This window comes from Elaeis guineensis, chromosome 4 (genome assembly GCF_000442705.2).
Source record: "Elaeis guineensis isolate ETL-2024a chromosome 4, EG11, whole genome shotgun sequence".
NCBI classification, from domain to species: domain Eukaryota; kingdom Viridiplantae; phylum Streptophyta; class Magnoliopsida; order Arecales; family Arecaceae; genus Elaeis; species Elaeis guineensis.
In genome coordinates, this window is record NC_025996.2 from 13,027,636 (window position 1) to 13,043,829 (window position 16,194).

Genomic DNA, 16,194 nt, shown 5'->3' on the forward strand with positions numbered 1-16,194 from the left:
TCTAAGTTCTCTTAAAATTCTCCCACTTAGCATATCAACCTAGATAAAATAAGATCTCAGTTTATCTCAATTGCAGCCACTCATTGGGACAACTGATATATCAAGATTTAAAGACCTCTTTAGATAATCTCTTTTACTCTTAAAAAATAAAGATATATTTTCACTTGTCATGCATATATGTCATTGGGCTTACAATTGTTGACTTGGCAACTCCACGATAAATCAAAATGTTGTATTTGATAACACGTTTGCAAGTTGCACCAATCTTTCATTGCGGCATAAAGAATTATTTGTATATATGTAGTTGGCGGTGCATAGCATTATCTAATAAAAAAAATTAAATTAACTCAAAAATACCATGCAAACAAACTCTTGGTGTATTGCAACGCCATTGCTCACTCTTAGGAGAAAATATTTATTGCAACAATAATACTATGTCAAATTTGTCACAATCTAATGAAAAGTCTGTATTTTATAAAGTGCTGTATATTTTATCGATTTCTATGAACGATGTCTCTGCTAATTATTAATTATTAATTTTTAATTAAATTATTATATTTTGATATGATATTACCGTTACAATCAATATCTTCTCTGCTCGAGGGTCGCATCACAATATGCAAGATAACAAAGCAAATTGACTGCAGCAAGCAACCCCAGTGATCTTTTTGGCTGAGATATCTAAGTTATCATTCCCATCGCTCAAAGAATATAGATACTGCTACGCGTACACCCGCGATTGGCAAAGAACAGGTTAAATACCCCAAGTACGGTGATCTTTTCCCCGCTGGTTCACGGAACACCAGGCTGGGGTACGCACCGGGGTAAGGCATTATCCATAAAACATATATTACGACCCAACTAATTGCGGTCCTAACCCAACCCACTCCGCTAATTAGTTACGTGTCAGCTGCTTGTTCGAGCAAATGGACCGTTTTGACGCGATTGAGCCGGGCCGAACCCCTGTCCGTCACACGTGCTTGTCCGTGCGCCGAAGACTGAAGTCACCGAGCCTATAAGTAGGTTTAGATCCCATCAGCGTGGGGCGAGAGGTTCGGGTTCTACCCAGCCAAAGATCCCCTATCTATAAATATTTTTTGGTATAATAACGCTCCTCTATTTAAGTTCCAAGGGCCGCAGCAGTTATTTCTCCGCGAGGGGTTCGGAGCCCTAGCCTCGCCTCTCTCTGTCGCGCAGCCACCGCCCTGCTACCCTCGCCAAAACCCTAAAAACCCTTAAAAAGACAAGGATTTTATGTGAATAAAGCGAGACAGAGAATGGGGATTCCCGCTTTCTATCGTTGGCTCGTGGATAGATACCCCCTCTCGGTGGTGCCGGTTGTAGAAGAATTTCCCAAGGTCGTCAATGGCGTCCTAGTCCCTATAGATAGCAGCAGTCCGAACCCTAATGGCGTGGAGTTCGATAACCTCTATCTCGACATGAACGGTATCATCCATCCTTGTTTCCATCCGGAAGACCAGGTGATACATAATCTCAAGTTCTTCTGTTTGATCTCTTAACACAAAGGTTTTTTTTTTTTTTTTTTTTTAATTTCCTTTTGTTGTCTTTCGAATTTTAGCCCGCTCCTAATTCGTATGAAGAAGTTTACAAGGCGGTGTTTAAGTACATAGATCACATCTTCTACATGATCCGGCCGCGGAAGCTTCTTTACATGGCAATCGGTGAGTGGGAGCTATTAAAAAGGCTAAAAGTGTAGCTTTTCTGATCCGAAGCTGATTTTTTTTATGATTTAGATGGGGTTGCGCCGCGAGCAAAGATGAATCAGCAACGAGCAAGGAGATTTAGGGCTGCTAAAGATTTGGCTGATGCTGTGAGTTTAATGTGCAATTTTAATATTACTGTTGTTTAATGATATATTCTTAGTGATCTTTGATGGGGTAAAATAATTTGTCAGGCGGCAGAAATAGAGAAGCTAAAAGATGAGTTGGGCTCAGAAATTGAAAAACTAACGCAATCAAAGAACACTAGCAAACTGGATTCAAACGTTATAACACCCGGAACTGAGTTCATGGCCTCTTTGTCGGTGGCCCTTCAGTACTACATTTACTTAAGATTGAACAATGATCCTGGATGGCGGGGCATCAAGGTAGACCTCTGACTGTTGCCCTTGCTTCGCCTCATGTACATTTTTATTTAGTGAACTTATATTTTGAGTTTGTGCAAATTTCAAAGGTCATCCTATCTGATGCCAATGTGCCGGGTGAAGGCGAGCACAAAATAGCGTCATATATCCGAGTACAGAGGAACCTGCCTGGATTTGACCCTAACACAAGACATTGCTTGTATGGGTTGGTAAAATTCTTCTTCCCTTTTTACTGTTCATCTTTATTTCTGTCTGTCATTTTTATTACCCCTGTTGGCCTTTGTTTCTTTTTGATGTCAAAGGAATGTGTGCCTATGTTGTTTTAGGATGCTGACTTGATCATGCTTGCACTGGCAACACATGAATTACATTTCTCTATTCTTAGAGAGGTAAACACTTGATGAACATTTCACATAATTGTTGTATCTAATGAATTTTACCAACTGATGGCGATTGGACTTTATCATTCAGGATGTTCGTGTGGCACGCAATCATGAAAAAGTTAAAAAAATTGGTATTTCTGGTAAAGAAGAGAGGAAGGAGTTGAATTGGGATGTTAATAATGACATGCCAATAAAAAAATTCCAGGTAAATGCTCCCCCCCCCCCCCACGGTATGATGTAATGGCTCAACCAGTCTAGGTTTTGCAACAGTTAAATTATTATTGAAATATTGCCTGTTCTGTGTATTTCTGCTAAAAATAACATATTAAATGGGTAATGCTACTGAAAGTGTTATTTTGAAATATGCTTACCTTCCTCTTGATCCCATGCCTCATGAACATGCGATTTGGAGGTGGGTTTTTCCATTTGTGTTCATGTGGTCAGTAATGGTAAAGAAATATTTGTTGCTGGTATAAATTGTGGCTTTTATTTTTTCGGGCTTATCTGATACATGGAAAAGATATTGAGAAGGATCCACAGGGCTGACTATTTATATGAAAACTATAAGTATACATTCTTTTACTAGTATTTGCGATTGGTTTTATGGATCATAATTCATTAGTTTATCTGACAGGTTAAGTTCCATATTATTGTGTGCTCTTTCAATATGCTTTTCTTAGCTTTCCTGCATTCTTTCTCCTTTTAGATGCTTCAACATAGATTCAGGCATTGCTATTTCATGGGGCTATTTAGATCTTCATTGCAAATACGCATATTATGTAAAATGAGTTCTATTTACTTTCCCTTAATTGCTGCAATTCTCATGCAGCACTCATCATATTCTTACAGCACATCTGTCTTGACATTCTCATTTCTGTTATGTTCTTGTTTTCCTGGGCTTCCTTTATTGCCCAAAATTATGTGTCAAGCAACATTGCATGCGTTAAAACATTTCTTATATCATCAAGGAATGCAGCTGGTCATGTAGAAACATCCTGAAATCAACTTTTTGCTTCATGCACCTAGCTTTAAATTTCTAGTATATATCATAATATATCTCTCCATTCTTTTGTATAATATATTTGAGATAGCAAAACCACTCATACTATGGTATCTTTTGATAATTAATTTACTGAGGGCCTTATTTTTATTTCTATTTTTTATTAAAATTGCATTTGGTTTTGTTGATTTTTAGGCTTTTATTCTCTCCAAAATTCCAGTTTAGGATATAACTGTCGTATTGACAGGAGCTGTTTGTATTTAACATCAGCATACATCTTCTTGAATATTCACAATTAGTTTATTTATGAGAAATGTAAGCGTAGTGTTGATGTGGAAGGCAGAGATAGTGTTTCATTGCACAAAATACACCGTTGCTGAAGTATTACATGATTGCCTTGCTATTACAGTGTCTTCATAAGTATATTTTATATCATCACAGTCCTACATATTATCCTGTTGTTTGCATGTACTTTTCCCGCTTCAATTCTTACTGTTTGTTTCAATAGTTATAATTGATGTTTTGGGAATTCTAAAATTTTGTAAAGGTTACTTATTGGCTTATTGGATATGTCTTGAAATACCCACTGATTCTCAGAAGGCTCTAAAGCCAAAGTTTGTTATGAAGAACCTCTAAGAACAGCTTTTCTTCTTCAATCTATCTGTGTTGGCTGCTTTATATCTAGTTATTCCTTTTTTTTTCTTAATGGAAAGCTGATAGTTTCGTCAAAGACCATATGAACATACAGACTGGGAATTTCCAAAATCTGACCTTACTTTGAGAATATAAGGTTTTACTTGCTTCATGTTTTTCTGGCACCATCACCTACTTGATTCACTACCTTCTTTATTTTTTCTAAGATTTTGCTTGGTAGCACTTAAAGAGTGTGAGTTTATATGGGAACTATTATCATTTCAAATATTGCAGAAGTTCACTATGGCAGTTACTTTGGAGCACAAGTTTTCATATATTATTCTGCATCACATCTTTGCCAGATTATCAGATCACAAATATATTATGTTTGCAATATTGGTTCTTTTGCAGTTCCTCAACATTTGGGTTCTGAGAGAATACTTGGCGCACGACTTGAGAATATCTGATGCACCACTGAAGATAGATCTGGAGCGCTTGATTGATGATTTTGTCTTCATTTGTTTGTTTGTTGGCAATGATTTTCTTCCCCACGTCCCATCACTTGAAATTTCTGAGGTTTGCTATGGCAGAATATTACTCTCCCCTCTCTTTTCTTTTCTTTGTTTGATATTAAACTTTGTCTGAGATGCATCTTTGGCAGAATATTACTCTTAACTTTAAAGTTTTACCTGCTAATTTTTGTTAAATTCCTTAACATGTTATTAAAGTCATGCTTTCATGTATTCTGTCTTCGTGCACACCACTTATTTATCACTGCTGATGTAGGGTGCAATTGATCTGCTAATGATGGTGTATAAAAAGGAGTTCGCTAGAATGGGTGGTTATTTGACCAACTCTTTTAAGGTTTGTTGTTAGCTTGCTTTGATTGCTCAAGCTTTAAAAAACATTGCCTTATCCTCTATTCTTTTTTACCATCCTGAGTTCTAAAATGTAATACTGCTGTCTTTCCTTATGATATAGTTGCATTTTTTGATTATTTGGTAGCTGCAGAAAAATTATTACTATTGATACCCTGAATATTTCTTTGTTGTCGGATAGTTGAATATCTATCAAGAGAGTAGAAGCTTAAGTAGTTCATTCTGTATCTCTTCTATCATTTGACTTCCTTGAAGTGGACTTCATCAGCCATAACTTCATCTTCATTCAGCCAAATCAAAAGGTTAGGAAATAGTATCTTCAAAGGCAATCCTCCTAACTGTATGTTTTTAAAATCTCACATGTTAAAGTACCACCATCTCCCGTCTCCAACTTGGAATCCAATCTATTGAAAAATAACCTTAAGTTATGAGATTACTTTTTCCAAAATGCCATGGCCACAAGTTTCAAGCTACTCAAGTAAGTATGCTTTCTTCTTGTTCTTCTATAATTTTTGTTCATAACTTACTTTATTCGAGGATGGTCTGGAGATTACAAGTCTCAACAACCACTTGGCAAGATTGAAATGGAGTCTTTTAAATGTCCAGTCCTCAGACCAGCTTCTTAGATACACTGTAATCACCACTTGATATATAGTATAAGATCTAGTAGCCAACAGAGACGCACACATAGAGAGAGAGAGAGAGGGTTTGCTCTCCCACTGGTAGGATTGAGGCCTCGGTTGTACCTGTCCTGCAAAATCAATATACATTTCTAATCGAGGGATCCACACTATCTGTCATGATTTATAGCATCAAAAACATCAAGAAATTACAGATATGTTGTTCTGGAAGCCATTTCCCTATGTGCAGTGGTCTGAAAAATAGACCATTAAATGTCCGAATGTGATATTTCCAATGATTTATAGTTTGGAAGCATTGTAATCTGTTGGATCTTGGTTCATACATGTTTCATGATGCCTATGTGATGATCATCAACTTGGAATATTAAATATATGCATTATGCTATAGTTTAAGACAAAAGCACTCTAGCATTATTAGTTTATGTGCCTACTTGGTGTTATGAGGAGGCCTGCAGGACACAATTGTTGGTTTTTAAGTACCTTTCAATGATGTTGGTTATTGTGCATAGATTATCTTTTGGGAAGAAGAGCAGGCACTCTGCATGTGTGCGCGAGTGCATGCATGCATGTATGTAATATTGACCTTTTTGGAGATTTTTCTGTTTTTTCTTTTTGGCAAAGACATAATTTTTTGGAGCTTGCAATGTATTTGTGACACTCAACCCCTCTGCAAAGTTTTTTTTGGTGCTACATGAAGTACATGCGTGCTATTACATGGTCTATAGATCATTGGTCTGTCCCAGGGTGTGATGCACTGTATGTACAGGGCCTGGGGTGCATATTCACCGCGGCATGATGATCCACGATTACTAGCAATTCCAACTTCATGTTCCTGAGTTGCAGAGAACAATCCAAACTGAGGAAATTACACTTCCTCAGCTAATGAAATTAAAATATATGTATGGTAGAGTATATGTATAAACTCGAATAAAAACGTGTACCAAAACTGAACATTTTATATCTGCTTCGGGGTTCATGGATACTTGAAGCAAGTAAGGTATTTTACTTGTCATGGATCAATGTGCAACCAAGTTATATATATATCTTTTCTTTACCTAATTTATTTTCTTTCCTTTTTTGGTTTTATAAGGTAACCCCCCCTCTCCCTCTCTTTTATTTTACAGGTTGATTTGGAACGTGTTGAGCACTTCTTACAAATAGTTGGATCTCACGAAAGTGCCATCTTCAGAAGACGTAGCCAGGTAGTTTCTTGTTGCTGATTTTCAGAAATTCATTTTTTGACTTATGAAAAGTGTTAACTGAATTTAGTATTTTTGCGGTTCAATATCTATAGTTTTAACTTTATGAAGGGTTAAAATCTTTCTTGGCCTTACAGTTCTTTTATGCACAGAAGAAAATTTGGAGGGGTTTGGCCCCAGAAATAATTATTTGTCTTTCCCTTGCTATCAACTATAAAAGATAACATGAACTGTGAAAGAAAGCGTTATTAAATTAAGCACAGCTGGATGATGGAGTTATCTTCCAAAGTAAGCTTATTTTGCAGCTTGTGATGCAATGTGGCAAGGCACAATTTTTTACTAATTTGCTTGTTGTCATGAAGTAAAATGGCTTTGACTATGGAGATTACAGGATGGATATAACCAACTTCAACAAGATAAGGCTTGTTGGGTATGGTTATGACAGCTTATTGGTTGCAATCAGGCTTGATACTAGAAGTTGGAATAAAGTAAAATAACAGAAACGTACATTTTTCAGCATATCTAAATATTTCTGTGCTAAGATTTCTGCTTCAAAATGTATAATGATCGATATGGCTGTTACATTAGATGCTATGTGAAAGTAATAATTGAAGAGGGGCTCCATGCTGGAGCATAATCCTACCTTCCGTATTGCTTCCTTTTTCTTTAAAAGACAAATATCATATGCTTTAAGAGAAACGGGCGGATGGGGCTTACTTTTTCCAAAAGTGAATTTTCTTTTCTAGCTGTTGCTATATGCATGGACACACCAAAAAAGCAGATGTGAATATATATGAGAGAATGGAATAATATCAGAATAAAATTCTATATGTCTATTAAATCTTGTAATGTTGGACTTTGTTAAAGGTTCTTAGGGATTTTTTTTTAATGATAATGGCTGATAACACATTATTTAATTATAAACTATCAATGTGCTTGATAACAAGTATTTGCACAACAAATGTTGTAGATGTCAAGATACATTGTTGATCTCTTGATATTGTGTTTTCATGTCCCACACTGTAAGTTCTCTTAAGTTCATTGTAGTTATTTTGGAATTAAGTTTATTGATCAAATTGCTCTTTTTCAGGTACAGAAGGAAAGAGAGATTCAGTTTGGAGCCATTTCAACTATGATGGGGATTGAACAGAACAAAGCATCTGTAAGTTTCTGCCTTTTTGTTTGAGTTCCTCTCCAACATCTTACGAGTCAGAACTATGGGCATGCTCTTCTCTGTTTTGCTCTAACAACTTTTGCTGATCTGAGATCTGCTATTAACGAGAACCTTGTATTAATAAACAATGTGAGAATTTTATTAATGGAACTTTCTGTTAATGCTGCAGAGCTTGATGAGAAAATCCACAAATTTCTTCAGTAAAAACCTATTAAGTAGTAAAAAGTCTGATTTTGTTATTGATGATCAGGTTTGTTTGGAATCTTTTGTGAATTTGGTTCATTGCTAGTAAGCTACATATTTTTCATTCCATTTGTTAACTTGAATACATGAAGTACAGGTAAAGTTGGGAGAAGAAGGGTGGAAGGAAAGATACTATGCAGAGAAGTTTGAAGTCAAGACTGATGACAACCGTGAGAAACTTAAAAGACATTCGGTGAGGAAATTTTATAAATGGAGTTGCATTGCTTCGTGCTCAATACTGAGCCACCTGGCTGTCTCTCATTTATGTTACATACTATTATTCTTTATGGAAGTAGCAATATGAATGCATTGACTGCCCTTGGTGTTCACTTCCAGATGGGCCGCTATTACATTAATTCCTTTTGGCTTTGTTTGGGTACTGGCTAGGGTGGATGGCTATCCACTTAACCAGCCAAACAAGTGCAAAAAAAATGAGCTATTAACTTTATTTGGTGAACACACTAAAAAGTGGCCTGACCAGGTTAAGTTTATTTCATTGGGGAACGTGAAATACATTTAACCACTGGAAATCTCCTCTCTCTCTCTCTCTGCTACTTCACTTTTTTCCACAACTTATGCTGCTAACCCTTGAATGTCAGTCAAACAACAAATAATTCTTTGTAGTGGTTAAAGGTATCTCAACACCGAACCAAATAGGGCCTTTAAAGCTAGCTGCTATTTAAGATATAGGCATTCTCTTCTTCCATGATGTACATACAAGGTTATTACCTTTCTTTTGTCTTGTTTTATATATTATATCTCGACAGATATAATATATTATAGTGCAAATCTCTTCTTGTTGTATATATGTGGATATATACAACACACACACACACACACACACACACACACACACACACACACACGTACTAGCGCATGCGTGCATGCACGCACGCATGGATATATCGGTATATATGTGGATATATACATATATACGTATATATGTGGATATATACAACACACATACGTATATATATGTGGATATATACATATATACGTATATATGTGGATATATACGTATATATGTGGATATATACAACACACATACGTATATATATGTGGATATATACATATATACGTATATATGTGGATATATACAACACATACATATATACGTATATATGTGGATATATACAACACACACACAGACACACATATATTTCGGTATATATATATTGGCATATATGTGGATACATACATATATATCGGTATATATGTGGATATATACATATATACGTGTATATGTGGATATACATATATACGTGTATATATGTATGTATATATAAATATATAATATCTGACTTGGTGCAAATCTGTTTCTTGGTCTCAGACAAGGACCAAAATAGTTCAGGTGCTAACTCACATGTTTATAGTGTAGGTCTTGAAATATGTTGAAGGGATCTGCTGGGTCATGCACTATTACTACCAAGGAGTCTGCTCCTGGCAATGGTATGTTGGAAATCCTACTTGATACTTCTGTGCTGGATGTTTTCCATATGGTTCATCAAATTGTTATTGTACTTTTCAAGCATTCTCTGTTAGTCTTATTTTTATTTATTAATCGACAAGCTCCATGTCAAATCTGTGCATTTCCTTACAGGTTTAAATTTAGCTTGTCCAATTTAATTGAAAGCATTGTTCCTTTGATGGCTATAATGATTTAATTTGCCTTGATGATTTTCATGTTTTCAGGTTTTATCCATATCATTATGCTCCATTTGCTTCAGATTTTCTTGATTTGAAACACTTGGAAATTCACTTCACACTTGGGGTTCCATTCAAGCCATTTGACCAATTAATGGGTGTACTGCCTGCAGCAAGGTATTTTTTGACTTCATCCTGTCAAAGTGGAAAAGACTTTTCTTGCTTACTGTTTACTGTGACTATGTCAGTTGATTGTTCTGGCATTGTACCTTTTGCAGCGCACATGCACTGCCATTGTCTTACAGGAATTTGATGACTGATCCATCGTCAGCCATAATTGATTTTTATCCAGCAGGTTTGGCTGTACTGTGAATATGCACATTCCTACTAAGTTCTTTGGTGTTTTTGCTGTACTGAAGTCTTATTTGGTGCTATGATTTTGTCCAGATTTTGAGCTTGACTTGAATGGCAAGCGTTTCTCCTGGCAGGTAATGGCTGCTTTGAAAAGATGTCTTCCATTTTTTAACTGTGCTTCAGATTTGCTTTAATTCCTACTTCTTGTGGTCAATATTGGCATATTTCTTCGTAGCCATCTTTGCTGGTTCTTCCTGATCAAGGGGGTTGGTAGCTGGATTTATGTCCTTTTGGGTGGTCTTGATGCTTAAAAAAATTTTGATGCATTTTCGTGGTCACTGCAAAAGATTTAAACTCCAATTTTTGGCATGTCTTCTTCATTACACTTCTGTTGGTTGCATTGTAAGATGACTTCCCGATCCTTATGGGAACATAATCTGTCATTTTTTCCTCAAGTGTTCTCCTACTATTAACATCATGTTTCTCGTCTTATTTAACAAGATATTGCAACTCCATGAGTATCCAAGACTTTTTTTGGCAGTTGCATAATTACTCAACCTTGTTTTCTAACATGATAGGAGATTTTGTTGACCAATTTTCACTTATTTTTGTCCTGATTGCAGGCTGTCTGTAAACTACCATTTGTTGAGGAATCCCGCCTTCTTGCAGAACTCAAAAAAGTGGAACATACCTTAACAGTATGTTGTATTGGTTTATTACTGACAATTTGGCCATCATCACTGTCATTTGAAGTTCTCAAATCATCCTTGGCCTCAATCTCTGCTCTCTAGGATGAAGAGAAGCAAAGGAACAGCTGGAAGTTGGATATGCTATTTGTTCACATTTCACATCCGCTAGCATCAACAATTATTTCTGTTCACAGCCGGAAAAAAGATCACCCAAAATTATCTAAGGCCAAAGTCAAAAGGAAAATTGATCCAGAAATAAGGTCTGTTACTAAAAACCATCTTTATTTCTGTGAATGCATCACACGATCCTAAGAAGCAAATGTTATGCATATATCCTTTTTTAATGAAAAATACTTAACAAATTTAGTTGCTCAAAAATTGAAACATTGGCAACAATTTGCTATTTCTTTAAATTAATGTTAGGCAGGTTTAGACGCATGTGATTGTCTTAGTGCATGAATTAGAGTCACAAGCATAGTTGTTCTTTTTTACATAGTGATCTATTAGTTGAAAAATGCTCCTTCTGCAAATCGCTTTCTTTAAATAATGTTGTGAGACATTAAAAAGGGAATGGCATTATGAGCAAACCGCAGGAATGGGAAATCAACTTTTGAATATATAAAAGGACATATGGCTTTGCAGTGATTGTGGAATTCAGGAGCCACTCATGAGTTTGTACTGGAACTGATGTGGCTGTTATCTTTGCTATGCTTATTACGATACAAGTTGACTAGTTTATTGAAGGGTCTGCAGTTGCTTCATAGCTGGTTAGTGCTTGCTACAGTGAAATAAAATACATTAGATTGCAGATTTTCCTATTAGACTAGAATTAGTTTGGGATTGACATCATTGCTGAATTAATATCTTAAATGTTATCTCTGTGCAATAATCATGCACAAATTTGATAACATGAATCAGGAAACCTTAGAGTGCGTCATCTTTAGTTTCACATCCCTCACATAGAAAAGGATTGGACCATGGGACATCTTGGCCTTCAGATCCGCTAAAAAGCAAAGGAGCTCCTCAGAGAGGAGCAATCAGAGGGCAGTTGAAGAATTCTCAAACTTATAAACTCTTCTTTGGACCCTTGATTCCCATAAGTTAGCACTTGCAAATGGCCAAATGATTAGGGATCCCAAAGACCAAAGAATAAGTGGTGTGACATGTGAAACAAGAAACAAGAGAAAAAAAGAAAGCGCAAGGTTGTTAGTAGGTGAGAAAAAAAACAAGAGAGCAAGGAGGGTTGGTCAACTCGGCTGGGGATGGGAGAGGGGCCATATGGTTTCTCCTGATTAACTCAATCATTGTAAACCCTTGGATTATTTTTTGATTTTCCTTTTAAATATGGATAATTTAAAAACTCTGAATCCCAAATTAGTGTTTTCATGCTCCGCACAAATGTATCCCCATGGCATCAGTCACTTATGTCATCATGTTTGACATGTGATGACTTTAGTGGCTAGGACATTCTCCACACAATTAGTAAATATGAAGGAAAACTAGCTCAAATGAAGTCTGATTGATGCGCCAAAAAAGTACATTGGATGTTAAATACTAACTGAACACCAAAGCCACAAGTGTGACACAAAAGCAGGGCTCATAAATAACCTAACACCGCCCTATGCCCTGAAGAAATTGCCCCAAAAAGTGCTGATAGAGTACAAGAAAGTACTCTGCCAGTACAAGGAAAAGAAAACAACTTTCAGCAACAAAATACAAGGGACCTGCATGAACAAAAATGGCCAAAAAAAATGTTTTCAGTTGTGAGAAGCCAAGCCCGCGTACACTGTTCCAGGAACATGTTAACAAAGTCATTTTGTTCAAATATCCTTAAATGCGGAGTTGGAGAAAACCCTCCAACCTCATTACCCCTGCAAAAATCTAGAAAATGATGGTTTGAATGGACATGTTTTTAGAGGCATTCAGTTCAGTGATTTTGCATGTGCTATAATCTATTTCAATATCAAATGAACAACAACTACAAAATCTCACTTTTGAGGAGCTTGGAAGAGGAAGTGATGGTTGTTATGCCTCATTCTCTAATATGATGCTATTCTTCTGCACCATATTAAGTCATAAGGTGGTACATATTGCCAAGGTTTTGAAATCTTGGCACTGGGACCTATATTGGTCAAGTGCCACTCTTGTATAGTGTGGTGTTGATTGGCATTCGATGAAAACAATGAAAAGAAAAGTCTTCCATCCTTTTCTGACTCCACATCGGTCCATCCTGATGTCCTAGTAGTATTGTACTGCACCTGGTGGTGCAGGTTAATGCTACTTGATGCTGAGCAGTTCCCTTCAGCTTACCCTGGTTCACCTAGAACAGGGTACTGGGGAGGTTTCCTGAATGCAGGTCCTTCATCAGTCTGGTCTGCCTTGTTACAGCTGGTATGGATCAGTATGGACCAGAATCCTTGCTTATTGCTAACTTGTGGTAAGCTTTTCAGCGTAATTCATGAGGTTTCAAGAAAACATGCTATGATGCTTAGCTGGAGCTGATACTTCATATAGTTAACATGTTGCATACTGTGATCAGCTTATAGAGTTGGAAATTGTGTCCATTTTCAAGTGATTCAGTGGGCCTAATAAAATGATCGTTGCCTGCAGTGGTGGAATGAATGGAGCCATGTACATTTCTGATAAATCTGTTTGCTCATTTGAAATCTATTCACCTCTTGGAGGTATGGAGACCATAACCAAGAATAAAACGCTGTGAGTATTCTTGTCCTTGCGTTTCTGAACTTTAGATGCATCAGGTAATTGGAATATTTTTTTTTACCATATCCCACAAGCTTGGAACAAGCATTTACTTATTGTTCCCTCGGTCTCTTTCTCTGTATCATGAAAGAGGACAACCAGTATTTCTGTTGAAAATTATTTAATTAGTTTAATTTTAACAGATTTGTCTATTACAAGGTCCCACCAATTCAGGAACACATCCCCAGATTGCCAAAAGGAGCGATCTTACCTAAAAAGGTATAATCTTTTCTTTCACTGCACTATTTCAGTGATGCTTGTGATCTTGAGTAAGCGACATATGCTCTGTTCATGTAGTCAATTACCAAACAAGATATGCAACCAGCCCCAGTATTGTGGCATGAGAGAACAGCATTACGCCGGCGTATCTATTTTGAAAGGTGATCCTCCACTGCCCTTTCCACTCGTCTCTAGTTGAGTATTTGTTTAGTTGGTATCCTATGTTTCACCATTTCATGGCACTTACAATGATAATTTTTTGTGCAATGAGGTACACAGACCTATTTCTAATTCCATAGCTGGCCCTCACTTGTCAAAAATGGCTCGCCAGCTTGTATCAAATTATTATCATGAAAAGAAGCAACGAAGCGATGCTCATGAACTTGATGACCATGCTATGGATGATTCATGTCACAGGAAACAGAGGAACGTAGAACAAAAGATCAACCATGAGACAAACAGCAAGCACAGTCTTCTAGGGAAAAGGAAACGCAGGGTTCGCAATGACAGGAGTAGAAAGATTTTAGGACAGAACTGTGAAATCAGTTTCAATAATAATAGCAGCCTAGGGAAAAGGAAACGCAGAGTTCGTGGCCGCAGGAGGAAGAAGATCGCAGAACAAGAGAAGAACTCGGAACCAGGAGCACAAAAGCAACAATAGCAGATCAGGGAAAAGGAAATGCAAAGAGAACTCCCGCAGGAAGAAGACAGCAGAAGAGAAAAATACATGGAGGTAACGGTAATAATGGCAACATACAAGAAAATACAAAGCGGTAGCAAAGTCATGGAGGCAGAGAAGCAAATACAGCAAGCGACTGGCGCTCTTTTTTGTAGTGTTCTTTTCATTTGTTTTATTAGTTGATCATTTGGTTGTTGAAGATTTGAAGTGGATGGTCTTCTGGTGGCCATTTACCGGGTCGGCTGTACTGGAATTTGTAGTTGTAGCCAACGGAATGGATTATGAATGGTAGATAACTATGTATGCATTTTTGGAGGCTATCATGTTTTCCCTACAAACTGGCTATTTGTTTTTTAACGATTCTGACTCTCACCAAAAAAAATTTAGCTTAAAGGTAGTGTCCAGTGCATAGTTGTTGTGTGATTAAATATATATTTATAGAAATTCTCATGTGTTCATGTGTTGAAATTTGATCTAAATATATCTAAATTTAATTATAAATATTATGATTGATCTGTAGTTGATTTAGTGTTCTTGAGTTTTTGTTGGTGAGATTGGATTTATTTTGGTATCATTTGTAATAATTTATAATTTTATTAAAAAAAATTAAATAATTTTTTAAAAATTATATAATTTTATATAATTGATATAAAATTAAATATATATTTGTAAGGATCTATATATATGTTTTAATTTGTTTATAAATCTATTTTGCTGAAACTTGTCAAGCAACACTTGTAGAACTTATTTTCTATTGTTTGCTACATAAATCTCTAAGTCACAACTAACCTCATTAGTATGATGGCACAATATTAATGTGTGGTTGTTGATATTTACAGTATTTGCTAATAATATAATATTTTTAGTTAAACCTTTTATAAAACTATTTATTTAATTTTTATGTAATAATTATGATAATTAATTCATATAAGATGTATTGTTTTTTATCATGCCGTTTATTGAGTCCGCGTTATGAATGAGGCGTATCCACGCGATGGACGAGGTGCCGTCGTCGGTGAGCAGCCATCGGAGAGTCTGAGCCTTCGGAGTGAGGGATGGGGACGGTGTTCATATTCGATCCCGTAGAGAAAGCCCCGGGCTTCGCCGAGGAGCACGGGCCCAAGCCTTCTGAGGTCTATGGGTTCGTCGGTGCCATCACCACCGTCATCGCCACCGGTACCCCCCTCCTCCTCCTACGCCTCTTCTCTCCCCCTGGTTCCATTATTATTCCTTTTGAGTTGACGGTAGAACTTCTTGGGATCCTTTGTTTCTTGGATGCAGTTATCTTTTCGGTGTGGGCCTACACCCCTGAACCCTGGCTGCATTATTTGGGGATCACCTATTATCCCAGCAAGTTTGTAATTACTCTCTTTAAATATCGTTCTTATATGATCTCGTGATTCTTGATCGCCACTTTTGTTGTTTAGTTTGGCATTATGTAAAACAGGTGACTTGCAAGTTCATTGAAATTTGTTCCTTATCAGGGTTTTGTCTGACTGGATCAGTAATGACTCTCCTTAATCTTGTCAGTGTGTGATATGATCCTTAGGGATGAAATATCGAGAGGTCAAATCTGCTAAGATTGTTTTATTTT

The 16,194-nt window shown here is 36.6% G+C and overlaps 1 protein-coding gene across 1 annotated transcript; it reads left to right on the forward strand.

The window, feature by feature from the left end:
- The first annotated feature begins 1,129 nt into the window (after positions 1-1,129).
- Positions 1,130-14,957, forward strand: LOC105043828 (5'-3' exoribonuclease 4). Its single transcript, XM_019850128.3, is given in 25 exon segments — positions 1,130-1,481; positions 1,580-1,682; positions 1,755-1,831; positions 1,916-2,107; positions 2,194-2,313; positions 2,431-2,493; positions 2,576-2,692; positions 4,532-4,696; positions 4,907-4,984; positions 6,764-6,841; positions 7,929-8,000; positions 8,182-8,262; positions 8,353-8,448; positions 9,634-9,704; positions 9,948-10,076; positions 10,178-10,254; positions 10,347-10,387; positions 10,877-10,951; positions 11,045-11,202; positions 13,553-13,657; positions 13,846-13,921; positions 14,000-14,082; positions 14,201-14,546; positions 14,548-14,646; positions 14,648-14,957. Coding segments are annotated over 25 exon segments (2,757 nt in total). The 5' UTR covers positions 1,130-1,277; the 3' UTR covers positions 14,699-14,957.
- Positions 14,958-16,194: the final 1,237 nt, after the last annotated feature.